Source organism: Sceloporus undulatus, chromosome 1 (genome assembly GCF_019175285.1).
Source record: "Sceloporus undulatus isolate JIND9_A2432 ecotype Alabama chromosome 1, SceUnd_v1.1, whole genome shotgun sequence".
Lineage (NCBI taxonomy): Eukaryota > Metazoa > Chordata > Lepidosauria > Squamata > Phrynosomatidae > Sceloporus > Sceloporus undulatus.
The window spans coordinates 132530605-132558517 of NC_056522.1; the positions used below are offsets into that span (position 1 = coordinate 132530605).

General features: G+C 43.2%; 2 protein-coding genes across 5 annotated transcripts in view; both read right to left on the reverse strand.

Annotated features, from left to right (window-relative positions):
- PHF3 (PHD finger protein 3) overlaps positions 1 to 1372 on the reverse strand; it is a 54390-nt gene extending 53018 nt beyond the window's left edge. The window contains exon 1 of one of the 4 annotated variants that reach the window (XM_042456123.1): positions 1247 to 1372. The gene's annotated coding sequence lies outside the window, so the exon portion shown is untranslated. Of the gene's footprint in view, positions 1 to 1147 lie in introns of all 4 variants that reach the window. The other 3 variants (XM_042456147.1, XM_042456134.1, XM_042456153.1) reach the window with 3 other exon arrangements.
- Positions 1373 to 12145: 10773 nt separating this feature from the next.
- Positions 12146 to 27640, reverse strand: PTP4A1 (protein tyrosine phosphatase 4A1). The gene is made up of 6 exons (XM_042476988.1): positions 27455 to 27640; positions 18631 to 19170; positions 17353 to 17445; positions 16236 to 16366; positions 14193 to 14267; positions 12146 to 13431 (listed from the first exon to the last, which is right to left on the reverse strand). The coding sequence occupies exons 2-6, from the start codon at positions 18733 to 18735 to the stop codon at positions 13314 to 13316; spliced, it is 522 nt and encodes a 173-aa protein (XP_042332922.1). The 5' UTR covers positions 18736 to 19170; positions 27455 to 27640; the 3' UTR covers positions 12146 to 13313.
- Between the last annotated feature and the right edge of the window lie 273 nt (positions 27641 to 27913).

A 27913-nucleotide genomic window follows, 5' to 3' on the forward strand; every position in this document is an offset into this window, starting at 1 on the left:
CTTTCACTCTCTCTCTCTCATGTACACACACACAAGCACAAGACAATGACTCTAAGTAAAGAATCATAAAATGAAGCACTGTGGATTTATTCCATTCTCTCAATGCATGCTTCTCTGTCAATCTGAGATAACCCAAGACAGTGACTGCAGAAGCCATGAAGAAGGGCATAAGATTAACCAAGTATAAAGAGAGGGCAAACGTACAACTGTCACCAGGGCAGGGAGTCTATTGCTCCAAGCCTGTGCATTTACTCACGAGCAATTTCCACTGAGCTCAATGGGGCTGACTTCTCATCACAGTGTTGAGACTGAAATCTTAACTACTGTATGCCGTTCAGCATAAACACTAGCTGCTGAGAGAACATGTTTGGTTTGTGGAAACAGGATTATGTTGTTAAGCGACAACTGGAGCGTCACTGGACCAGGGTCAGTGGATCTGCCAAAAGGGTAGCTGAAGAGAAGAACCAAACAGATCTGGGGGGGAGCCATCATGAACCCTATCAAGGACAGGCTCTCCTTACACAACAAGAGAAGTGGATCTAGCCCAGCAGCATCTCCAGAGGAGCATCTCTTTTTGTCTTGCTAAGGGAACTTAGTTGTGTTTACTATTATTATTCTTACATTTCCTGGAGCACCCACATGGAGAAGAGGCCTGCCTGCATGGATACCCCTTCTGAACCCCCTGAGGAAGGATGGGAGCTGCAAACACACATGTCACGCATCCTCAATTAAAGGGGGCCAAGTCTCCCAATCCCAAATTAAGATGGGTCCAAGTCTCCCAATCCAAAATAAAAGGGAGGGTCAGGCCTCCCAACCCCAATTAAGAGAGGACACAGATGTCACCCGCCCCCAGTTAAGAAGGCCAGCCAACCTCATAGTAAGCAGAGCCCAGGTCTCCCAGCCCCAAATGAAGGGTGGGCAGATGCCACCCACCTCCTTGAAGTCCCAGGAGATCGATCGCCAGTGGGCGGAGCTTGGAGAAAGGGGCGGGGCCGTTTTAAAAGAAGCTTTATAAACTGAAGAGATGAGAACAGCGCGAGGCCCAAGGGAGGTGTCAGAAAGGCCCAGGCCAGTCAAGGGAGGGAGGCCCTGACTGTGGCCCTCTCTCTCCCCGCAAGGATAGGGACGCCGCCCCGATGGCAGTTACCTTCCTAGGCCGCAGCCACACTCGCCTTCCTCTTCCTCCGCCGCCGCCGCCCGTTTCCCTCCCCCTCCCACCTCAGAGGCCACAGAAAACAGGGTTTACCTGCATCGGCCAAGGGGCGTGCGCGCGCCCCTTCCCTCCCTGGCTGCGCGCGCGCACTCCTTCTTCCTTCTCCCTCCCCTCCCTTAAGTCTCGCTCAGCCAAAAGGAAGGAAGGAAGGAGGGAGGGAGGGGAGTCAGGGGACGCTTCTCTCCAGTGCGGAAGTAGAGGGCGCCAGCAGGTGGGCGGAGCCAGGACTGGTGGCTGTTGCTCTTTGGATAGAGGGAGGAAGAGGACGTCCGCGTTCTCTTCGCCCCGCCCTCCTTCCCTGCGCTTCCTCCCTTCTCACGCCCCGCTCACTCACCCTGGTTGGACTTTGCGCTCGCGCGCCCGCGCTTCTCTGTCGCGCGCACGTTTCCACGCACTCACGCACGCTCCGAAAGGGGGAGGCCGATTCAGCGAGAGGCAGAGACGGGAGAGTCCAACTCCAAAAGGCCGCGCGTAAAACACGTGACGCGACCGTGTTTACTCGTCGCTACTGGGCGCATGCGTGGTGGTCCCAAAGACACTTCCCCCCCTCCCTTGAGAGAAATCCGTTAATAGGGGAGGGGGAGGGGCCTGCGCACGCGCGCGCGCTTAATGCTGGGTCTTCTCTCCTCCTGTCACTCAGCCGCCTTCGTTCGTTCGCCTTCTGCGCGGCGGTTGAAACTGAGAGACCTTCGCAGGCGGTTATTGGCCCCTAATGTTTTAAATATAAACGTACATATGCATATATAAACAACACGCACATATACTGTGTGTACATATAATATATACACACACGTACACACACACGTATGTACATGTAAATTGTGCCACATATACATGTAAGGCAGCAATTATTGGTCCCTTCAGTATACTCTAAATATAAACGTATATTTGACAACACACACACATTGTATATACAAATTATGACATACATATTGCAATTATTGGCCCCGCTTTCAGTGTATTTTAAATATAAACATCTATTAGACAAGACACCCATATATATATATATATATATATATATATATATTGTGCCTCACATACATATAAGGCAGTAATTAAATATAAATGTATATTGGACAACACACATATACTGTATAACTATATACACACACACACATATACACATTTTATACACAAATAATGCCACACACACACATACATAAATTGTGCCACACATACATATAAGGCAGCAATTACTGGCCCCTCTTTCAGTATATTTGAAATATAAATGTACATTGGACAATACACACACACACACACACATATATATGCACACAGACATATACACATTGTATATTCAAATTGTGCCACACATACATAGTGTACATACAGATAAATCTACACACACATAGTGTGTGCCTCCAAGTCGTTTTTGACTTATGACAACTCATAGCAAGCTTTCTGAAAGGATGTGACTTGCCCAAGATCACCCATTGAGTTTTATGGCCAAATAGGGAATCAAACCCTGGTTTCCAGAGTCCTAATCCAATAATCAAACCACTATGCCATGTTGGGTCTCACAGTTGGCCCTTCTTATACACGGACTTTTATACATGGTTTTATACATCCACGGTTCGAAAATGTTCAAAAAAAGTATAAATTTCAAATATCAAACCTCGATTTTCCATTTTGTATAAGGGACACTGTTTTGCTATGTCATTATATTTAATGGGACTTGAGCATCCATGGGTTTTGTTATCCACGGGGGATCTTGGAACCAAACCCCAGCGGATAACAAGGCTCCACTGTACATGTGTATACACATACAAGCACATGTGTGCCTTCAAGTCATTTTTGACATACAACATCCATTATTACTATTATTATTTATATCCCTCATTTCCCCCCACAATTGGGACACACTTTTAAAAAAAATACAATTAAAAACATACAAAAGTGCACATTAAATTAGAATTAAACTAGTACAGTGTTAAAATGCATCACTCATTAAAAAATAAAATACAATTTAAAATACAGAAATGCTTCAAAACAGTTCATATTAAAACAGTTAAACATACTAAAACATTAAAACAATAAAAATTAAAGCTATGCACAGACCCCGAGGCGAAGAACCTATCATACAGTTTTCTTGGCAAGTTTCTTCAGGGGGTTTGCTGTTGCCATCCTCTGAAGCTGAGAGAGTGTGACTTGACCAAGGCCACCAGTGGGTTTTATCATGGCCGAGGCGGGATTTGAACACCGGTCTCCAGAGTCATAGTCCAACTCTCAAACCATTACACATTGCTGGCTCTCACATATGTACATATATATTTGTTTCCCACCAACATTTCCAGACTAGCCTAAAGGTAGGGTTGCCATAAGTCAGGACCTCTGAACTGGGACAAATGTAGGACAAACGTAGGACAAAATTTTTTAATGGAGGACACTTTTTTTAATGGAGGACACACAAAAAATGATGTTTGTTTTTTTAAACAATTCATATAAATGCATGATTCTTAGGCATGATAAAAATGGAGGACATTTGGCATTATTCCTAGACAGATGGCAGAAATGTGCTTCCCTTTCTGGTCAAAACCAGAAGAGGAGGAAGAGTGGAAGAAGCAGAGGAGGAGGAAGAGGAGAAGAAGAAAAGGAGGAAGAAGAGGAGGAGGAAGAGGGGGAAAAGAAGAGGAGGAGGAAGAAGAAGAAGGGGAGGAGGAGGAGGAGGAGGAGGAGAGGAGACAGAAGAAGAGAAGGAGGAGAAAGAAGAGGAGCAAGCTGCAAGGCAGGGAAAAAAGGGTCTCCCTTGGAGGAGAGACCCTTCCTCCCTGCCTTGGAGCCTGCCTGGCCAGCGGGGCAAGCTCCAAGGCAGGGAGAGAAGGGTCTCCCTTGGAGGAGAGACCCTTCTCTCCCTGCTCTGAAGCCTGCAGGCGCGCCTCCCGGGCGAGGGCTTGAATGCTGCCCAGGCCTCAGTAGAGGCCAGCGGCAGCGTGCACGCCTGCCCCACTTCCTTCCCCGCGCGCGCGCGCCGAGGGAAGTGAGGCAGGCGTGTGCGCTGCCGCTGGCCCCTACTGAGGCCTAGGCGGCATTCAAGCCCTCGCCCTGGAGGCGAGGAAGAGGAGGAAGGCGGAGCTGGAGGAGGAGGTGGGTTGGCGCCGCAGCAGTCGCATTAGCGGCAGCGGCAATGGCTGGAGCGGGCCCCCAAACAGGGCCCGGGGCGGGGGGGGGGGCAAACCCCGGACCGTGACTGGGCGGCCCCCCCAAAAACGGGCTGGGGCGGGGGGGGGGGCGGGTTATGGCAACCCTACCTAAAGGAGACAAGGCTGCTGAAAGGTAGTGGTAATTTTTCAGCCCATTATATATAAAGATAGAAGTGCTGAAGCTAAAAACGTTTCCCATGATCTCTGGGCGTTCTGGTTCCCCCAAAGACCTGTGGGGAGAATTGTGGTTGCTAACCCTGTAATTCAAAACATGTTTACTCCAAGGTAAATCCCTCTGAGCTTTACTTAAACGAAGGAAAACGAAACAACCCCACACCATACGCAGTGGTGGTAAAACTGTTGGTAAACTATGCAGCTGTAAGAGGGGAAGGTCCATGAGAAGTATGAATCTAAAAAAGCAAGGAGACTGGGCTAGAAAGCTATTGCCATCATATCTAGTTTTCAACATGTGGGATTGTGGCACATGCGCCTGTTTGACTTTGACAAACCATGAGCATATTTTAGCAGGAAACTGGTTTTTTCTGTGGCAGCAAAACCAACAAAGTCAAGAGGAAATTAATTTAATTAGGTTTTTGTGACAAAACTGGCCTTGTGTCCTACACAGCAGGTAAATCTAGGAACAGTTTTGCCACTCTGTCGGCTGTTTGTGTACCTAAGTTCACTGGAAATTATCCCATAAAACAGTAGCTTCTGGTGTTGTTGGGAGAACTGGAAACTCAAGTTCCAATGGAGAAATACAGCTTTGTTTTACATACAAAGAAGCACTGACATTAGAGGTAGATACTCTCTCTGGTATCTTTCACAACTTAACCATTTCTTTTCTTTTAATTACTTCAGATATTCTTGGTATTCAGCATTCAAATCTGAGTCCTGGTTCAGCTTAAACTGGTAATATGTAAACTTTGCTGCTTGGCTGAAGAAAAGCAAATGTTTCAGCACACACAAGCAAATATGTGCATCCACTCCACCTTTTTCCTCTCACTGGAAATTTATTTCAGGTTATATATTGTACTTCCAAAAAGAGCACTGTGGCTGTTTATTATATAGTAAGTATCTGAAGAAATTTGCCAACAAAACCTTGTGACGTGTTCTCCTTAGGGTCACCGTAAGTCAGAAATGACTGGAAAGCACACAACACCAACAAAGTATAATACACTCGTCCCTCCACATTCGCTGGGGTTACAGGCACAGGACCCCTGTGAATGTGGGAAAACCCAAATAACAAAAACACTATGTTTTTACTTGAGAGGACACCTCTCTGGGACTCTGTAGGTCCTCCAGTGCAACTCTCTGGTCAACATCTGCCAGACATTGACCATAGAGTTGCGCTGGAGGAGCTACAAATGCCTAGTGGAGTGTTCTCTTTAGGAATCTCTAGGTCCTTCAGTGTGGCTTTTGGTTAAAGTTGAGCATAGAGTTGCGCTGGAGGACCTAGATATTCCTAGAAAGAACATATTAATAAAATTTGTGAATGATCAAATCTGCAATACTCAAAGCCACAAAGGTGGAGGTATGAGTGTAGTTGTTTAAGACTCTAGGCTTCCATTCCCTGCTCAGCAATTAAAAATCGCTGGGTAACTTTGGACAAGTCAAGTCACACTCTCTCAACTCTAAAGAAAGGCAATGGTAAGTTTCCTCTGAATAAATTTTCCAAGATAATAGGTGGAGAATAGAATATGTTGGAGCTGACTTGAAGTCACATACTAACAAACCCTACTCTACACACTACCAACTGTTTCACCACCACCACCACCCAAAAAAAATCATTACTCCTATAGACTGGGAAATCCTTTGAAGAAGGTTTTTGCATGACACAAAGAAATGCAGGGAGGACACATTGTAGTGTCAGTGCACTGTTGGATTTAAGCTGCTGCACTACACTGGATATTAAAAGCAAGTAAACAAAGTCCTTAAGATGTAAGCTCAGTTTGCAATCTAATGAGAAGAGCATCTGAACTAAGCATAATGAATCTTATTTCCAAATAGGTTTATTGCAGGATTAAACTACATCACTGGCAAACTTGAAAATGTAACCAGATTTGCTTGGGCTGCTGATAATTTCACTTACGATCTGTTTCAAACAAATGGTTGACAGGTATCATCTGCACACTCCTAAAACGTCTTTTAAAACAAGTTCAGTGCAAAATGGATCAAAACCCAGCAAAAAATAAAATAAAAAAAGTAAGTGCCAAATTGCTTTTAGTCTTAACTTGCACCAAAAAGTGTTTGGAGTATCAACCTAAATATGAAGTTTAAATTGGTTCATAAATATGGAGTGTTTCCAAGGTAACTGACTGTTCTAGAGTGTTTCCAAAGTAACAAGGCTGTTGAGTAAACACATTTAGTAAGTGGCCTGTCATGTCTCCAACCTTACTGTGGTTTTCATTTTGGTTCCATTAGACAGATCTGCAGTCAGAGCATTGGCTGAAATTCTACCATGCAATGTTTTTATGTACATACTGTGCAAACATATACACAGAGCTAGCTCACCTTCTTCTCCAGTAGCTATGGTTACACCATTTTGTGACGCACTTACATTTTATTTTCCTTATTACTCTTGTTCTTATTTCCATCATTTAGAAGTTAAAAATTTTTTCAGTGGATGTACCATATATGAATAATGAGGTTCATTTTAAAAGAGAGAGAGACACACACACTACTGTCATCTTAAAGCAACAGGTTTCTTCCCCATAAGGTTAAAGGTAGCCAAACCTGTCAGTTTTGAGTCTTCAATAAGAATAAGCAAGGAACTTCCATTTGCATTTTGAGGGAAGTCCAGTAAGAGTTTTCCTTGAATCAGTGTGCTCATAGCAGCTTAGGAAACATAATATTTGTTAGATCCATGGGAGGAAAAGAAAGAGTTAAACTCACCTTCTCCCAAAGAGCCAGGGCTCTCCAGGCTTTCCTTCAGCTGCTATTTATATAACAAAAACATGTTTTAATTGCATTTGTACAATTAGCATAACAGGTAGTTTAGCTCTTTGTGACTGACAAGTAGGAGTTTTAGTTTTATTTGGTTAGGGGAGAGTGTGGACTGACTCTTCTCTACAAACTTGCTCATTCTGTCTGGTACCCGTCTGTCTGGCCTTCTGCGGTTTATGTGCTATTTGTAAATAAACTAGTAAACCTTGCAGTGCTTGCCCAAGATTTCTGACTGTTCCCTGAAGCTATGTGTGTACATAGAAATATTTCAAGAGCAAGCTAGAAGGGAGTATCCCTCCTCAGCCTTGAAAATTCACTATAGGTGACCTTGGGCAAGTCACATTCTCTCTGTCCCTTAGAGGAAGGCAATGGCAACCCCCCGTCAAATATCTGCCCTCACCACCCCTAAATCTTGATAAGGCCATCAGAGGGCTAGAGGGTCAAAACAATCCCAGTAGAATCTGGGAAGAATCCTACATGTAGTGCAAACATACTCAGTGGACTTTTGGACAACAACAGAAGGTGATACTGTGTACAGGATTGAGGAAACATCTGGTTGATCTTGGCCAAGTCACACTCTCTCAGCCTCAGAAAAAGGCAATTGCAAATCTCCTTTGAACAAATTTTACCAAGAAAACCCTGTGGAAGGCTTGCCTTAAGAGTTGCCAGAGATTGGAAATGACTTGAAGGCGCACAACAATAACCTTCTGATGCAGCTAGAAGTAGATGTAGTGCTAATTTTCTAGCAGCCAATACTCTCAAATTGTGCAGTTGCGATATGACAAATACACAGGGGTAATAGAGAGAGGAGCTAGTGTGATGTAGTGGTTTGAGCATTAGACTATGACTCTGGAGCCCAGGGTTTGAGCCCTCGCTCAGTCATGGAAACCTGATGGGTGTCCTTTGACAAATCACATATTCTAAGCTTCAGAAAACCCCATTATAGTTTCGCCTTAGGGTTGCTGCAAGTTGGGAACTTGTAGGCACACAACAACAACAAAACAGCGATGGAAGAGTTGAGCTGCATTGTTAAGGAGCCTAGTCATGGTGTCATTCCTCCCTCCATTTTGATAGATTATATATGCATGCATCTTACATGTATCTAATAGAGAAATGCATAGATGCAGAAAAACATTAGTGTGCAAATTCTGAGTTGGTGGTGGTGTGAGCAAAGCCTGGATCAAGGGTGGGAACTGTGTGGATCTCCAGGTTGTTTTAGGGTTGCACCCCCCCCCCCAATACTCCTCACGATCGGCTAGGCTGGCTATGGCTCTGCTGGGAAATGTAGCTCCAGAGCAACTGGGGGGACAACACAGTTTTCCTCTCTGGCTTACAGGACATCAGTGTTCAGTTTTCCCTGGAAGCCTCAGAATAGCAAGCGCAGTTGAACATCAAGTGAAATGGAAGGAATAGGAATAGCTGGTTATAGGTCCGATTCTTAAGCCACTGATACCTTATAATAAAGCAGTCATTTCCCCTGATGTTCAAAATGCTATAGACCTTAAAATCTCTGAGCCTATTGAATCTGGAATGGTCAAGGGGAAGTGTTAACAGGAATAAAGGGAAATCAGGTCTTCCAAAACGAATACAGAACTGCGGAACCCGCAGCTCTCCAGAAGTTGTTAGGATTCCTAACTCCCATTCTCCAATCTGCATGATCAGGAATCAAGGTTGATAGTTGTAATCCAATGTCACATGGAGGCTCACCGATTTCCCACATTTTTCTTCATTAATATTGACTGTGGTTGGACACTGAATATATGTGCTGTAAGATACGCATCTTAATAGCAAGTCCCATTCCCAACTGGGTCATGCCACATTCGAGGATTGATTTCTATACCTTCTACTGGAGAAAAACAAACCTTCATCCTAGTACTTAACCACTCAAATTCAGACCTAGGTGAGTTCCAGCTCATTTAGCCCAAACTAAGGGCCCATACAGACAGGCCAAAATAAATCTGCTTCAGGTCATTTTGGAGGTATGCTGTTTAAATGACACATGCATCTTAAGAGGCCAGAAGCTGTGCCAAAGCCACGCTCCAGTCCCAAGGACTGTATCAACTGTATGGTCCCTAAGCGGTAGCCAGTACTATAGGGCATCATTAAGGAGCCTAGGCTTAACCCTGGGATAGTCAGTACTGCAAGACTGATACAGGTTCCAACAGTCAGGTACAAAATTAAATCCATCATATTGGTTTGAAACATTAGAACATTACACTCTTCCCTCCACATTTGTGGCTTTGACTTTTGCGGATTTGATTATTCATGATTTTATTAATAGGTTCTCTCTAGGTATATCTAGGTCCTCCAGTGCAACTCTGTGGTCAACATCTGCCAGATATTGACCATAGAATTGCACTGGAGGAGTTACAAATGCCTAGTGTTCTCTCTGGGAATCTCTGGGTCCTTCAGTGCGACTTTTGGTTAAAGTTGACCATAGATTTGCACTGGAGGACCTAGATGTTCCTAGAGAGATCAATAAAAATAATCAAATCCACAAAAGTCAAAGCCTCAAACGTGGAGAGATGAGTGTGCTCTCTATAGTAAATATACATACCTGAGCACTTAGGACTACGGCATGAACCCTCCTCCATATCCCACTGGTGAAGAGCAATACATTGTGAGAGGTCCTTCTCTGCTGTCACCCCAGATCAGCACATGCATTGTTTGGAAATGTTTCAAATTCTTATGATTTGAAATGTCTCTTTTACTTGTCAAATTGCTTAAAAGGCTTTTGAGCTTGTATATATGTCCCCCAGAGGTCCCGCACGGAGAGAAGTATTTTAATGAAATAACTATTATTTTTGCTTTTGACTTATTGGGTCAAAACTTATCCATTTCATCTATAAAGTATGATCCATGAAGCACACCATTTTGAAAGAAATGTCTTGTTCTCTAAATTAAATCCTTTGAAACATCTTTCAGATGTTGTATCAGTCTCTATAGCTCTGCTTAAACATTCAGTGTATTCAATCAGGACGTAATCTGGGGTGGCAAGCAAGCTTCATCCTAGATCTACATATTTTCATCTAAATAGACACTCCCTTCAAACTCATTTTCATTGGGATTTTCACACCCGAAAGGTAAGAATTCCTCATTACATAGGTAAGAGTTCCTCATTACATAGATGGGATTCTGTATGCTGGACACATGGGTGCTTTTTTCAAACGATGTACAGATCAAATTCATTGCTTTCTCTCCCCAGTTTATATATATTACTCAATATTGGACACCTTACAAGCACAGTTTTTCATATAGACAAAAATCTATTGACACTCTTGAATCTTAACTCCTAAATCCAGGGTGGGAATCATACAGCCTTTCAGTTTGGGAATGGAGCTTGCAGTATTCCTCATCATTAACTATGCTGGTTAGGGCAGTTGAAACATGCAGTACCCTCATCATCTGGAGGACTACATGATTTACACTTTTGTCCTAACCTATAAACAGGCTTACTTTTTCTCATGTCATCAACTGCCCTGATCCCCAGGGGCAGTCTTACCCCACCATTTGAGAACCAGTTAGCTGCATAATTCTGGGATGCTTCCACCCTTTCAGTTCACAGGCCCTTCTCTATATGCTTGTCTGTCCAGTTTTTTAAGCCCTCACCTAAGCTTTCTTTGTATCATTAAGTGTTTAAAATAGCAGAATACAACTGATACAAAATTAATACAATATTTTGGAATCATTTTCTTATTGCGCTCCCTATAATTCTCAAATGACAATTCATTCCATCTGTAGTGAATAGTCTTAATAGTTTAAAAATGTTTTAGTGCCATATATACAACATATATACAACCAGCTATGAGGTCCTTTTGCATTGTTTTGTACTTCTTTGCAAATTCTGCATTTGCAGACACAGACAAGCGTCCTTAAATATAGTACTAGAAACAATTACCTGCCAGCTTGGCAGCACCAGCTACAAGGGTTTACTTATGCGCAATAGTTTTTCTTAACACATTTGCACAACTCAGCCCCAATGGTAGGCAGTATGTGCACAAGCTCTCATCTGTTAATTTCAATTAAGTGATTCTGCATATCGAAATATGGTACTATATTTAAAACATAGCTTCCTCTTCCATGCATCTTAAAAATTGATGGCCAATATACAGTGGGCCCTTGGTACCAGGACAGCATGAGATGTGGAGGCCCTGATGCCTCCTCCTCCTCCTCAACTTTTTATGTGTAAAATTTACACGTTGATTTAATATTTCATGTTAAAATGTGAATATATATCAACATGTGAACAAAAATACAGACACTAAAATATTTTAATTCATATAGTATGTAGTACTGTATATGAATAAAAACATTTTAGTGTGTATTTTTTTAATATTTTCAAGCCATGTATGCTTGAATCTGTGGATAAATATCCATGGGTATGGAGAGCTGAACTGTACTGGAATACTGGGTAGTGTTGAGAATTTATTATCACTGCTACAGATATTAAAAGTAACAGCCTGTTACTTAGCCAGCTGTAAAGTATGGTTTCCCAGATAGGCTCAAGGCTGTTACTTGATACAATTCATTTTTTAAAAATGTAATGTGGCTTTGGATGAAAGTGTCACAGTTTTTTTTATGAACAGTACTGATTTCCATTTTCTTTTTTAAACATATGTAAAAAGAAAGTTACTTAATTGGTTCCTGATTTTGGAATCCATGCTATTGGCTAAGCTTAAGTATAGTCATCAATTGCAATGATTTTTCAAAAATATGCACCAAATCCTTCATGCTTTTGCTTACAGGCAACAACGCTTCCAGGACTGTAATTTCCAAAGATATAGTCATAGTATGATCTAGTCCAGAGTCTTTGCCCTCCCTTACCCCAAATAGAAAATTAGAAGTATACTGCAATGCAGCTTTGAGTTTATTTAGATGTTTGAGCTCTCACACTAGATTTTACAAGCTGGTGAACACTGGCAAATTATTTCTCCCACAGTACTATAACCACACATTCCCAAGACGTATAAATATATGGTTGAACATTAATACACACCACCATTTTATCAATTACATAACAAATTATCAAGTATCCAAATATTAAGTTACGCAGCTCAAAAGGCATACAAAATATTACAGAGAACTGTCATATATATGACAGAAACTCAAGGAAAAAAAACAAAAATCACTCCAACAAAGCAACAGTTGGTAAACAACTTCCAATAAGTACGATAAAAGAAATTACAAGATCTTCAGAAATTTTATGATTAAGAATTTTCAGCTACGATAAAGCATCTCTACATTAAAAAAATATTTACTAAAGTAAAGGGCGTTTTCTATACTTCCTGCACAAGACAAAAGGCAACATTTTACTAGAAATATTAATTAGCTCCCTCCCATCTTATTACAGGCTCTCTGCTAAAGTTGCACATCATGTGCCAGTATTTAACTGTAAGGCGTTTTGTCTGGAGACATTAAAGACTTGTGTGCTTCTGTACAGCATGAAGGTTTGTTTGTTTTATGAAAGAAAAAGTGCATGTGTATGAATGAAAAGGATTAACACAAGTTTAGACACCAAACACAACCAAGTCCATCAACTGTGCGCAAATCCTGATACTCATTCTAGTGTGATTGTGGGAGACAAACATAGTAATTATTCTATGAAACCGTATCCACACATAAATGACAGTTGAGAAAAGGGCAAAGCTCCAGGTAACTGCTGTTACTATGAAACTATACTGTGGTATACAGAAACAGTGCACTGGGCTTTTGGCACCGAAATCTCTACTTATGTTCTGGTAGGCTTGACTATTGGGACTTCAATGAAAAAAAAGAGCTACATGATTACAGATAGTTTAATGATACAAATTACAAATAAGACATTTAAAGGCCATGTACATTTCTTGTTCACTAAAAAGATCATCATCTAAACAAAGATGCTCTTCTGCCAACATTGTGGCCTACACCTACAGAAGCTTCATGTTAGACACACATGTACGTTTTGCCACATAACCTTCCCAATTCTAGTTTTAGTCTTCTACTTCCAAAGCAGCAATATAGGCAGCTTGGTTTTTTTTTTACTGAATACAACAGTTGTTACGATGACCATTCGAATCTTTAAAACGTAGGCGCATTTTTGGACGATATTTCTCCAAATAGAGAAGCTGTTTGCTGTTAAAGGCTCCACGGCGCTTCCTAAAGAAAAAGTACAAAAAAAACCCCATCAAATTATTAGGGAGTTTTAAAAGATTTGTGCTTTGAGTGGCACAACTTTGCTTTGTCTAAGACAGAGGAGTTTATAGTTTCTGCACCAAACATTTAATGTACCGTAAGCCTCAACTAGCCAATAACATAAGAGTTATTGTACCCCACACACCTCACTGCAAGCTTGAAAATTGATAAATGTGATGGGGGGGGGGAGGGTTGGGGTCAGATGGACATTAGTTCAAATGACAGATTTGCAAGTATTTTATCACAGGTATTTCATTTCAACATGCATGAAAATTCAATATAGTATGTTGACTGCGAAGTCCACATTCAATAGTGTCAAATGAGAAGAGGAAGAGATAAGAATATATGACCGCATTTGCATATATATCCAGATAACAGCTTTTAATTCTGCATCAGGACCTCCTAAATCAGCCTGCAGGTCCGTTCTTCCTGTGCAGTTACAGATTTAAGCATGTCTGTGTCTGTTCTCTTGTACAATCTACCCTATCTCACCTAAGGTCTTTCCTAGGCACTAGCTCATTTACCAACTGTCATCTAGCCCTGATAATCTCCTACCAGCTGATTTTTCAATTCAATGCAGTTTGAAGTGTTATGGTGCACATGATTCTATGCAATCAAATCTGCTTTTAAGTTAAGATTTTTGAAGTAGGGAACAAACATCTTCCTAACAGGTAATAACAAATCTCCACAGGCTTGCAAGCATCAGACAGATCCTTAATACTTACTGCCTTATGAACTGCACTGCATCCTCATACTTCATTCCACATTCAATGAGTGCAAGGGCAACTAGTACAGGTGCTCTGTGGGGAAAGAAAATGCTTTTATATAGAATATTTTCCAAATTATCTTGCTTGTGACTATGAAGTTCTAGTTAAATTTTTGAATCCCCACTTTAACACAAACATTTGTTATCAACATTTCAATTTTAGCCTGTCTATAGCTGACAGGTAATAATGTGATGAATACAACTTCAGTTTACTGTACATTTTGGAACTCCTAGTCACTGGATTCATGAAAACTGAAGCAACATGTCAAAGCTGCTTTTAAAACCTAGTTCATGAATTAAGCTTTGAGAAGAGAAGGGTCTGGAGAGGTACCTTCTGTTTGCCAATGGAAGAGACTTCTAATGAATCACCTAGTATTAAGGTGCTGGATTTAATGCAATAATGGGAAATATGGCCCGTTACAGACAGGCCATATAGTATGCGCGGAGCACGTACTAGGGTTAGGAAGGGGCAGTGCTTCCGCACCCCCCAACCCTAGTACGCGCTCTGCGCTGCGGCCGTTCAACACGGCTGCCGCCATGACAACGTCATAACCGCGCCGCCTCTATACGGGGCGGCGCGGACATGGCGTCGTCGCTCCACGCCAGGGTGCTTAGAGCAGGATGGAGCTCCATTTCGGAGCTCCTTCCTGGTTTGCGCTGCTGGGCACAGCCTTCACACGGCTGCGCCTAGTGGCGCAAAGCAAAAAGGGCCAAGCGGCCCCTTTCTCCTCCTCCCCGCTGCCGCGGGGTGTCCTTGGGGCTTGAAGCCCCAAGGACACCCCTTTCCAGGCTGCGGGGGAAGCAGCCTTTTGCCGCTTCCCCGCAGCCCGGAAAGAGGCAGATCGGGGCCTCAGCGGCTGCCGTTCTAGCCACTGAAGCCCTTTTACACCGGGGAAAGGGGCGGGTGCAGACCGCCCCAAACGGGCGGTCTGTAATCCGCCTATATGTCTTTTTTTCCTAATAGAGTATAGTCCATAAACTACACATCCTCAACAGTAACTCCAATCAATTACTGGATATGCTGGCTGGGAATTTTAGGCAAAAAAATATTGGGCAGGATCAACACTGGGGTAAACAGCTTTAACATATCTTGTAAAAAAAATTATCACTTTGATTTTAATATAGTGATAAAGAATCTTATAGGCTCCAAATTGGAGATCTGAGTTTTGACCCACTGGATCAGAAAGACTTTCCCAGGTCCTTAAAATTTTAGCTTTCAGAAGCCCAAAGATCACTCACAGACTATAAGAGAATATGGATTTATATGCCAATCATTTTTTTCCTTTTTCAAAGACTATGAATGAGTTATGTTTGTGTCCCAGTTTTGCTCATTTCACACATTCACTCCTTTCTACCCCTCCCCTTCTAGGTCATATAAGCTGAGCAATTTGGCAGACTATTCCAATTTCACCATCCTTTAAAACTGGAGGTGAATCTTCAGCCTGTAAGTTGCTCCAGGGGTTCTACTCCAGCAAATGCTGCTTGCTGGAGAAGTCCCCCACTCCACCCAGAGATTCAAGGTAACAGTGGAGTTTCCTCCTATGCCATTTACCTCCCTCTCCAACAGGAAGGCCAGCAGCACAGGAGAAATCCCTGCTGTTGTCTCCAGGCTCTTCTCCAGGTTAACCAAGGGAAGGCAGTGTCAACTGCACTGCATTCCCTAAATGTGGTAAAACGCAGAATGAGCAAAATCCATGCAATTTTGTTCTTCCCTTACTCCCCCTTCCCCACAGGGAAGGCAAGAATGGCATCAAATTGGGTCCAGTAATCTATGATAGCAGTGTGTGATATTGCATGCCCAGTGTCACCTGGTTTCACACAGCCAATGAAGTAAAGGCCTTAAATCTGTTCCCTATTCCATATTAAGAACAAAATACTACAGATATATATTAAGCATGATTACAGCACAGAGACAAAGCATGAAATATGGGACCAGCTACTATGCCTAAAGAAGCAGAAAACCCTAAGAGAAGATCCTCATGATATTAGAACTCCTGCTTACCTTCCAAGACCAGCAACACAGTGTACAGCAATACAACAGCCAGGCTCTTCACGGAATTTAACTTTCAGGAGGTTTAGCCAATCATCAACAATCTGGATAGATGGTGGGGCACCATCATCAAAGGGCCAGTCCTGGAAAAGACAAAATCAATTATCTTACCTCATCCTATCACACTATTGCAGCAACTGCTAACAAAAACAAGTAAACAAAATAATTTACATTAATATTTTTAATTCAAAAATCATGTAGTCATCAAAGAATGTGTGATCTCTGGCCCTATTCCAGATTGCCCTGAACAAAGCCATCATCTAGAGAATCATTTCCCTGGAAGCCAGCAGTGAGTACAATTCTGGCTTGAAATAAGGTATGACAATAATTAGTTTTTTAAAAACTGGAAGGGACTTTCTGGTAGCTTCCTTGGATGAAGAATTCAGGTAGTGGAAAATGAGACAAGGTGGCTCCTAGACCACCCATGGCTGCCCATCTGTTTTAATGTTTTCAGACACAAAGACTTTCAGCTTACACATATGATGTCATTCAATCACAGAACCAAATCTTTCAATTTAAGTAACATTACTTTTTAATGCACTCTATGGGGGAAATACAGAAGTATGATTTCTACACTAGTCCTGAAGACAAAAGATAGCCAACTAGCCTACAGATTTCCACAAACAGTTCTTCTCAATCTGTGCCTTACATTTAGCAGATGTGATAGCAACATGGCTAGTCTTAAGTATCTCCCTTCACTTTATTTCACATCTCTCACCTTTGAAAAAAGGGAACATCCCTAGCCACTTTGAAAGGTGAATTTTAAGAACTCTCATGCTGGTGGTGTAGTGGTTAAATGCCTGCACTGCAGCCTCTCACAGTCACAAGGTTGTGATTTCAATCTCAGACAGGGCTCAAGGATCGACTCAGCCTGGCATCCATCCGCAGGTCACTAAAATTAGTACCCAGCTTGGTATGGGCAATTAACTTACACATTGTAAACCACTTAGGTAGTGCTTAAGGGGTATAGAAATATACTTGCTATTTCTATTTCAATTATTCATTGAATTACAAAAATACGTAATTGTCTGCTACTAAACATCTCAAGATGGTAAAATAAGCTACTCACCAAAACCTGAATTCCTTCCTTTTCTACAGGAGCAGTGTCATAAGTGGCTTCACAGACTCTTACTACTGTAGTAACTCCGTACTTCTTAAGTTCCTAAGAAGGAAAAAAAAATGGTTATGTTTATACCTATTCCTTTAGAACTATAATTGTCCAAATTTGTATACAACAAATGCCAATTCTCACGTGTCCAAAACCTCTTCCCTAAACAAACTATGGTTAAGACTTAGAATCTACATTTTTTTGCTTACAAACAATATAGTTTGCCATTGTAACAGAAAAATGTAGCCTGTTTGTGGCTTATTCCCACAGCTACTTCTCTTGAAACAGGATGACAGAAAAGGTGGTGGTGGTTGGACATACAAATACAGTGGTGCCTCGGGATACGAAATGATCGGGTTACGAAATTTCCGGGATACGAAAAAGTTGGATTAGCAAAAACTGTTTCGGGTTACGAAATATTTTTCGGGTTACGAAATTCATTTCGGCGCGAAATTCAAATGCTGCAAAGTGCAGCTATAGGCTTTCCAGTGCTAACGGAAAAGTGTTTCGGGTTACGAAAGGAATGGCAGAACGAATTAATTTCGTAACCCGAGGCACCACTGTACTAGAGCTGAATAAACAAATGTGTCCTGCAAGTGACCAAACTGTGGTTTGCTTTGTCATCTATAGGACAATTCTTGCCTTAGGCCCCCATCCATGGCAACAATAAATTAAGCCTTCAGAGTGAGAAGAAAATGTAGCCATTATTTCAAATGCAGAGTACAATATCTATTATTGCCTTTTACCTCTTCAAGGAGCACAAGCTTGCTCTTTTGGCCACAACACTGCATGGCGAAAGTGCACAGTATTTATAGGTGGGGCTACTTCTACATGACCTTGACTGTGTCATTAAGTGTACTTTCCTACTCCTTAGACTAAACTTTTACACCAGGATTCAACACTGTGATGCTTTAGTTCCACTAGCACAATAGGATTTTCTCCTTCCCTTCAACCCTTTCAGCTCCAGAACAAGTTTCAAGGCACAAGAGGGAGATGATCACCTCTCTCCGTTTCAGCAAACAGAATGCAGCAGAACACTGCAAACAACACTTCTGCAATGTTCATATATAGTAGCCTAACTGCAGTCTGGATTTCTTTGTACAGTACATGCAACTGCTTTTCAAAAAATGAAACCTACCCTAGGAATGACTGAAAGGTGTCAGATAAATGTCTTTTAAAAATATATACATTCTCAGTACTACAAAAAGGATGAGTATGAATTCCTGCTAAAATACTTACCTCTATGAACTTGTTTAAGGTTGCATTGGTTGGGTTATGAGTGATAAGAAATCTCATATTCTTGTATGTAATTTCCACAGGAGCTGGGCGGTTCATTCGAGCCATGTTAACTTAATGAAGATGAATGACAATGATATTTAAAAGAAACACTAGCAGAAGTGATGGAGAGACTGAAGTCTACTTCACAAAAAGCCACTCAAAGTTTCCAGTGCTGACAAGTATGAGGTTGGGAGCAATGGGAAATGAAATGAACCTCTCAATAAGAAGCAGCAATTCTTCAATCCAGTAATACTGAGGCAAAAAGAAAGGCAGTGCACCAAGGTTACCCCATCCAGGTCTAAACTCCTTTGTAAAAATGTTCTGCCAATTTCAATTCAATACTTCTTATCCTGGTAACCACTCTTATGGGGGTTTCTTGGTGGAGTAGTAATCGATTTCTACAGTTCACTTGTCTGCATAGAGGCCGTGCTGTGCCTGGCAGTAGTCCCCACTGCCCTTCAGAAACTCCATAAATGTGTGACCAAGAACACCACAGAACTGCTGCAAAGAGGAAAAAAAGGCATAATGGTCAAAAGGGGAGAGCAGCAACTTTTTAAATAACTTTATATTAAATAAACAAACTGACAGAAACAAAAGGGGGGAGGCAAGAGCCATATCTATTAATGTCTTTAATTTAATTTAAATAAGACTCCATTGTAGAGTTCTCTAGTTATCCTATATAACATGAGAAAGAAACCTTCTTTCAAAGTGCACAAGTACTTTGCCATTTCTCAGATTATACTGAATAACAAAACTGAACAATTCAGTTCAATTCAGAACAAAACCACTGTTAGCAGTTCTCAGGAAGTCATCATTTCAAATACTGTCTTCAGTTCTGAACATCAGTGTTTTTTTTTAAAGCTGCACAACTCAGAAAACCATTACATGAAAAATTATTTTGTAAAGCTGAATGAATGCTGGATAACAATTTGTTAAGGGTGCAATAAGACTGTATGAAGGGTTCACACACTGGACATGGATGATTGAATATCCTCTTAAAATCAAGGAAAACACTAAAAAGCACACTTCAGTGAGCACTAGGAAGTACGGAGCCTATACTGTTATTGTTGTGTGCCTTCAACTCAGGTGAACTTATAATGGGGTTTCTTGGCAAGTTTCTTCAGTGGGTTTGCCATTGCTATCCTGAGGCTGAAAAAGCGTAACTTGCCCAAGATCACCCAGTGAGTTTACAAGGCCAAGATGGGATTTGAACCCTAGTCTCTCGATGTATAGTTCAGTGCTCAAACTACTACACCACGCTGGCCCAGTTCTTAAAATAAGCCATGACAACTTCCTCCTACCCAGGGTTCTTATTGCCAACAATGAAATGTGATCAAAATATTGATTTGAGCTAATTTACTGCTCTTCTGGCCTTTCTAATGTATACAGTAGAGTCTTGATTATCCGACATAAACGGGCCAGCTGATAGTTGGATAACCGAATATGTCGGATAATCCAGATTGTCCTCAATGACAGCGCGTGCATGCACACCATCATTGGGGACAAAAGTCCCTCGCCTCCCTTCCCCCTTCCTCCTCAGCGGCTTGGAGGGGAATGGGCGCACTCCCCGCAGGCTGAGGAGAACCAAGCTGCGCACTCACAAAGAAGCGTGGAACGTCGGATAATCAAGACTCTACTGTAATTATTTCAAATTCTGATGGGTACATAACATCATCTTGATGGGATATTTCTGTATGGAAAGTAATCCATACATATCCAAGTTATCCAAGACACCCTTTGCCATAGTGCCCATGGACAAATTCAGCTCCCATGTTTTCTGTGGACCTGGAAGTCATCCGTAAGAACTGTAGCCTATGTGGAATAATGTTCAGCCTGCAGTTTCTACTGTTCAGGATACTAATTACTGAAAGCTAGGTGAGGTGGGGAAGGCAGTTTTATTGAATCAATGCTATTTAATAAGGGGAAAACACCTGTCTCACAAGAACTGGAATTAAGCACAACTTTTTAAATAAAAACACTCCAAGCTAACAATAATTTTTTGTCTCTGGAGTATGAACATAATGACCAAAACAGATTATCAGACAGTAACTGCAATTTAATAACATACCAAGGAAGATTACACAAGATGTATACTCAAGCGGTGTTCAAAATTCTCTGCAAAGAGCTATGTGCAGAAGAAATGAAAGCATAATCCAACTGCACCTAGCAGCTTGAAATACAGACTAAATTGAAACACATGAACGTAAAATTGAAACATGATGAACAGAATGCTGAGAATTGTAGTTTTGGGAGACATTTAGCCTTCTTTGTCAGAGCATTCTGGTACCATGATAAACTATAATTCCCAGAATCCCAAAGCACTGAACCATGACAGCTGAAGCTACAGCATGTTTCAAACACAAAATGTTTCAAAACTCGTTTTAAATCAGAGGTGAAAACACTGTATGGCACAGATGTTGTTGGACTGCAATGCCTATCAACTTTATCAAGCAAAACCAGTACTGAAGGGTGATGGGAACTCTAGTCCAACACTATATGAAAAGACACATATTCTGCAACACTGTTCTAAAGCATGGCATAGAATGGAGCCAGCCAGATACTGTATTTTCCGGTGTATAAGACGACTGGGCGTATAAGACGACCCCCAACTTTTCCAGTTAAAATATAGAGTTTGGGATATACTTGCCGTATAAGACCACCCCTCTTCCAACGCACATCAAATAAAAATTTAAAAAAACATCACTGCATTTACCCCAACTCCTTCTCTAATCTTGGCTTGCTTGCTTATCTCTCTCATCTCTCTCCCCCTCCCTCCCTCTCTCTATTTCTCTCTCTCATCTATTTATCTCTATTTCTCTCTCTATATATATATATCTATCTCTATCTATTTCTCTCTCTCTCTCCCTCCATCCATCCATCCATCTCTCTCTCTCTCTCATCTCTCTCTCTCTCTCTCTCATTTTTAATTTTTATTTACCCCAGGCCTTTGCTGAGGCCTTCAAAGCCTGCCTTGCATGCAGGCAGTGCCCTGGCCTACTATAGGCCAAGTTTAGGGGGCCTGATGCCCACAAATGCCAGCTTCCGAAGGGCTCCGGAGGGCTTTGGAAGCCAGCAGCCAGGGAGGCACCCCCGCGCCGGCTTCCAAAGGGCTCTGGAGCCCTTTGGAAGCTGGCAGGACAACCAGGTAAGTGCGCTGGGTTCCTGGGGCTCTCTTGTTATCGGCGTACAAGACAGCCCCCAACTTTTGACCCCATTTTAGAGGGTCAAAAAGTCGTCTTGTACGCCAGAAAATACGGTACACACAACAGATGAAGTGCTAAAATAGATTTGTGTGCCAACTTTACAGGCTGTGGGAAACTTGTACAGAAAATGCTTGGGCACTCAGAAATATCTGATGCTTGTAACTCAGATGTTATCTGAAGCCTTAATAACAAAGTGTATTATAGACCTGTGGAAACAAACAAGAAATATAGGATAGGGGTTTTGAAACTGGAATTAGATGGACAGGGCTAGAATCAATCTCAAAGAAAAAAACAGTATTTCAAGAGAAATACAGGTTTTGGTGGGACATCCCAAATAATAGTATGGTTTGCAAATTCAGCCAGGGCAGCATCTGAACCGCACAGCAGACCCTGGCTACACTGGAAGTTTTGGTACAGGAACGCTGTGATGTCAGGTAATGCGTTGGACTGAAACCAAGATGACAAATGTTCCAAGTCCGTATTTATTAGAAAGCTCCCTCAATGGTCACTCTCATCCTAACCTGAGCCACAAGCTTCTTATGAGGGGGACTTATTATTTCTAATTATTTAGGAGTTCTCTTTATTATTTGAGAATCAAACTTTTTCAGCATGTTCTGCCTGGCTTCCTTCCCAGCACTGCGTGTAACATATTCTTCTCTTCAGTTCCCAAATGTCTTTAAAAGACAATAATGACCAGAACAGTTTCGCTAGCCACAGTCAAAGTGTTAACTGAACACTTACCAAAATAAATATGAAACGAGTTCAACTAGTACTATTTAACAGAACTCTTGTAACAAACATTAATATACAACTGAAAGAGTAAATACTATCTATTTATCTAGTAACATGCTAATCCTCAGCAACTGAGAGGAAAGCAAGACCACAGAAACTGCAGTGAAAGGAAACAGGATTTTGCAGATAACATGAGCCAACACCAGCAATTATCTGCTCCAAAACAGCTGCTCTTAAAGATGACTCCTTTTCAGGCCAAGACAGCTTGGTTGTCATGGTTATTGTGGAGAATGGAGCAGAACACTGTTGGATTCCCAATAGCATTCAATGGGTGGTTGAAAGCCAACTTTTAGTTTTGGTAATGCAAGGACATGGAATGCACTGCAAGTTTGAACAATAGCTGTACAGGAAGTAAGATGGTCTGTTATCTATACCATCCCCAAACAGTGTATTGATATAGCCATTCATCTACCCCTTTGTATCTTTTATGAACATCACTGGTTCTTTTCCAGAGTTGCCTTCCCCCTTCTCAAGCCCATGATGCCACCATCTGCTGCAGTCAAGGCGTTGTTTTTTTCTAACTGAAATAATGGATCCCTGAAAATGTCTAAATTGCTGTATGAGTGCCTCTAGAACTAGTACAATGTGCTCCCAAGGCTTGGTCTGAACATCCTGCTCCTTCTATGGGATTCAAGGAACAAAGTGATCAGACATATCCTTCTTATCACCATGGCAGCTGTGTGTGAAGTCACCTCTCCTGCTGCTGCTGCTGCTGCCCTTGTCTGCTGAAGACTATTTACAACAACCAAAAACCTCCCCTCTTCCTCTAGTTCTAACGTTAGGACTATAATGTTTAATGCAATCAATCAGGCCAAAAGAAGTCTTGAATGAACTGCTTTCTAATGGGACAGCATTTGTCAAGAATTCCTTATTTAAATTCCATGTGGCAAGTATGCCGTTTCTCACAACAGGAAATAATGTCCCTAAGACCTTTATTGTAACACATGTGTGCATAATTTTAAAAGTAATATGGTTGCTTGTATCTGAAGAACCAGTGTGCAGGTTTTTTTTTTTCCTGTGGAGAGTAGAAAGAGATTTTTCCCCCCTGATTTTCCTCAAGTCTTTATCTGCTGGAGAGTAGGAACAAAACAGCAAGGAAACAGTTATGACAGGAAGTGCATGCCTTCTCCTGTGGGGCAGTTTCAACTGATGCAAGTAGCCCTTCCACTGCTGGCACTGCAACTCTCCAGCTAGGTTTGTTCTTCACCTATCTGCAAGGATATCTGATTGACCATATGTTGTATTCAAGCAAATAAAACTCTTGAATCATGTGACAGACTATTTAGAAACTTCCCTGTGCAACCTTTGGAGCTCAACTTTGCATCAGTGCAATGGGACATTCCCCTGGGACAGACAACACTACTTTTGTCTATTTTTTTAAACTGTATTGCCTAGAATATTGCAAACCAAATGCTTACCACAAATAAGCATTTTAGAATACTTTGACCACCCCAAAATGACTTGGAAGCAGCACCCTGCCCTTGCTGTCAACTAATATTCAACAGTAAAACAATGGAAACAAAACCACTATTTCCCATGTGCCACCAAACACACACAAGTGGAGGGGCCATTTGTGGCACACAAAGTCCTCCACTAACAGCTAGCACCAGCACTCACCCACTAGCAATGGTGAAGCAGGGATAGATCGATTTACAGATTTCACATGTAAATTATCCAAGCAAACTGCTGTATGGAAGGGTTACAGCATCGAAGCACTTCAGACAGAAGGCATCTTAACCAAGGATTACTGAAATCCTGAGGTGCAACTTTTATTTCAGAGAAAAGGCAACAACTTTGGACTTTGCCAGCTTCTCTCTAGGAAAAGTTCCACGAAGTACAAGAGCTCCAGATAAAGTGGCTTTCTAGCCAAAGGAAAATCACCATGCTAATTTGTGCAGATGCTTCCCCAAGTAGAATCACTGTGGGCTACTTTTGTTGCCTCAGCAAATCTTCTACCGTTCACTGCTGGATAAAGAATTAATTTGTAGAGCTGTGTTTCTTGAACTATCTGATGTAGAAGAATCAGCTTTCCCCCACAACCTGACTGGGGATGGTACCACATTTTGCCTACCTACAGAAAACTCTCCAGAGACTGGCAGCTGATGGCTTAAGGGCCAGCAACACTTTGAAAAAAGTAGAGTGACAAGAGTCTGTGATGTGGACCTGAGGACATTGTTGGCAACTCCTTGAAGCAACAGAAAGCAAGCAAGTGCAGACCGCTAAGACTGAGAATTTCAGGGTGACATTATGAGAGTGTGATGGAAGGAGTAGCAGAAACAAGAAAGCAATGGATAAATGGCAAGAGTGAAAATAGAAGGAAGTGGACTAGGGCAGCAGCCTGAATCAAGAGAGGCATGATAACCAATGTCATGATGCATGGACTACCTAAATGTGGGCTATAATGAAAGACAACATAGAATGTAGTAGGAACAATTACTTCCAGCTTGCAAGGACATTTAAGATGCAATGGCCTTTAGGAATTTAGGAGCCAATATGCCTCAGAGCTGCTGACACGTTGCCAGGATGGAGGATGTGGCTGCCCTCTTGCCTTAAGCTTCCAATAGAGCAGGGGAGAAGTTAACCAGTTGCGCCCAGAGTGTGACACTCTCCAGAGTGGTGCTGGAGGAGTGTGCTGAGGATGCCATGGACGGCCAAGAAGACAAACAAACGGGTCCTGGAACAGAGCAAGCTGAAGTCTCCCTGGAAGCCAGGATGACTAAAGTGAGGCTGTCCTACTTTGGCCACATCATGAAAAGGCACAAAATATTAGAAAAGATAATGATGCTGGGAAACAGAGACAGACCAAGTGGTTAGACTTGATCAGGGAGGCTGTGGGTCTGTATTCACAGAACCTAAGCAGAGCAGTGGAGGACAGGGAGTCTTGGGCTACATTCAGACTGCATAAATCATCCAGTATGATATGACTGTAACTGCCTTGGCTCTAATGCTATGGAATGCTGGGAATTGTAATTTGGGAAGACAGTTAATCTTCTGTCAGAGCACTCTGGTGCCACAATAAACTACAATTCCCAGAATCCCACAGCTCTGAGCCATGAGAGCTGAAGTGTTTTCAACCTGCCTTACTGCTGCAGTGTGGATGCTGCCTAGGCAGGGAGACAAGAGGTTGTGACCACAAAGGAGGGCAAGGCACTGTAAGGCATAGGACCTTCAAGGAAAGTGTTGGACATCTTAATATAAATCTAAATCCATGCTTCTTAACCAGGTTCCAAATGGAGTCCATTTGGGAATTACTCCTGGGCAGGAGGAGGAAATGTAGGCTGTATCCTAGCAAAGGAGGCTGCCTGGCCACCTGAGGAAAGAGAACCAACCCTCTGGTCTGTTTTTAAGAACACTTAATATACATCTAAATCCATGTTTCTTAGTTTATGCTCCAAATGGAGGACATTTGGGAATGCCTCCTGGAGGGAAGGCATGAAATGGAGGACCAGTCCTCGAAGAGGAGCCTAGGAGATGCCCCATCCTCAGGGAGGGCTTTGAGGGGAGGTACCTTCCCTCCCTCCCTGGAGGGGCGTCGTCATCATCATCATCATGGGTCCCCTCGTGACGGGGAGCGTCGTGGGCGTCATTGGCCAGCAGGCGGGTTCTGAGTCACCCGAGGAAGGCAAGGCAAGGCGGGCAGCGGCTCCAGGGACAAGCCCTGACTTGTCCGCCGCCTCCTCCTCCTCTTCAGCCCGAGGGCAGGGCCACAGACACAAGCTCTCCAGAAACGCCCTCGTGGGGGGGGGAGGGGGGAGACCAGCGAGCCGAGGCTTGCTTCTGCTCAAAATGGAGGGCGTCTGGGAATAGGCCTCCGTCCTGGACCAGAGGGAGAGGGGTGGGACCTGTCCGGGAAAAGGAGGACGCGCCTGGTCGGTCAGAAAGGGAAGGAAAAGAAAAGCCGGCTAGGAAAAGAGAGAGAGAGAGAGACCCTCCTCCTCCTCTTCCTCATGGGGCCAGGCACGTGTTTCGGCCATTTGCTAAAGAGAGACTACGTTGCTCCCTCCCTCCCTCCCTCATACACCTTTGTATAGATAGGTATAGATTCAGACATACATATACAGAGAGAGAGAGAGATACATAGGGATATATAGAGAGAGATCCCATCTTAGCGGATGAGTGAAGTACGTGCCTGGAGCCGGCGCTACACACACACACACACAGGCAGACATGATTGCTATGTGCCTCCCAAGCCTTTCCCGCCTGGGCTTGGCCCTCAGGTAAACCTATGGAGGGGGGGTTTCTTCCTGGCAGACTCTGTTCAGGGGAGGTCTGCCACCCACATTGCCTTCTTCTTCCCCCGAGAGAGGGAGAGAGGGACTCACCTCAGCGTCCCCCGGGGCTTCTGGGGCTCAGCGCCAGGATGAGGAGGCGGAGGATTCGCACCCTGGTCCCCAGACTCACGCTCAAACCACGACAACACACGACCTGGGTCCGCGTGTGTGTGTGTGTGTGTAGATGTGTGTGAGTGTGCGTATTAGTACAGACACACAGACACACGCATACTTTGTTCTACTTCAGCCCCATCCTGAGGGAAAATGGATCACTAGAGAAGACAATGGCGCTGGAAAGGTGTGTGTGTGTGTATATATATATATACACACACACACATATAGAAACACTGCCCATATATGCTGTGTCTATCCTTCCTCCTCCGTTTGCCTCGCCCACCCGCCCAACAGAAAGGCAACCACGTCGGACCGAGAAACAAAGAGACGACGACGGCGGCGGCGGCGGCGGCCTGGAAGGGGGAGAAAGGTGTGCGGCCGAGCGCGCGAAAACGTCCTACTCACAGGAATATGGTTACTCATTGAAGACTGTAGCCTGATCATACAGCCTGGGTGCTGAGGGCGCCACCGCCGAGGGCAGGAGGAGCGGAGCCGGAGGGAACGGGTGGCGGCAGAGACTGCGGAGGAGCAGGGTGGCGGCGATGGAGGGAGCCGGCGGCGAGAGAATAAGAAGGAGGCGGAGTGGGCGGAGCCTAAACCTCGGCCCGCTGCTGTTGCTAACGCGGCACTGACGGCAGAAAGGAATAGACGGCCTCGCAGACGGTGGGCGGGGCGGGGTCTTCGGGCAAGGCGATTGGAGCGACACGAATGGAGTGGGCGGGGATGTCTTAAGTCCCGCCTTTTTCTTTCTTCCCTCTTTCCCCTCTCTCTCTGTTGGGTGCTGCGACGCCCCGCCCCCTTTTCCTGCCCCTCTCCCCCCTCCCCGCGCGTGGCCTCCATAACGTCACAAAACGCCTTTTTCTC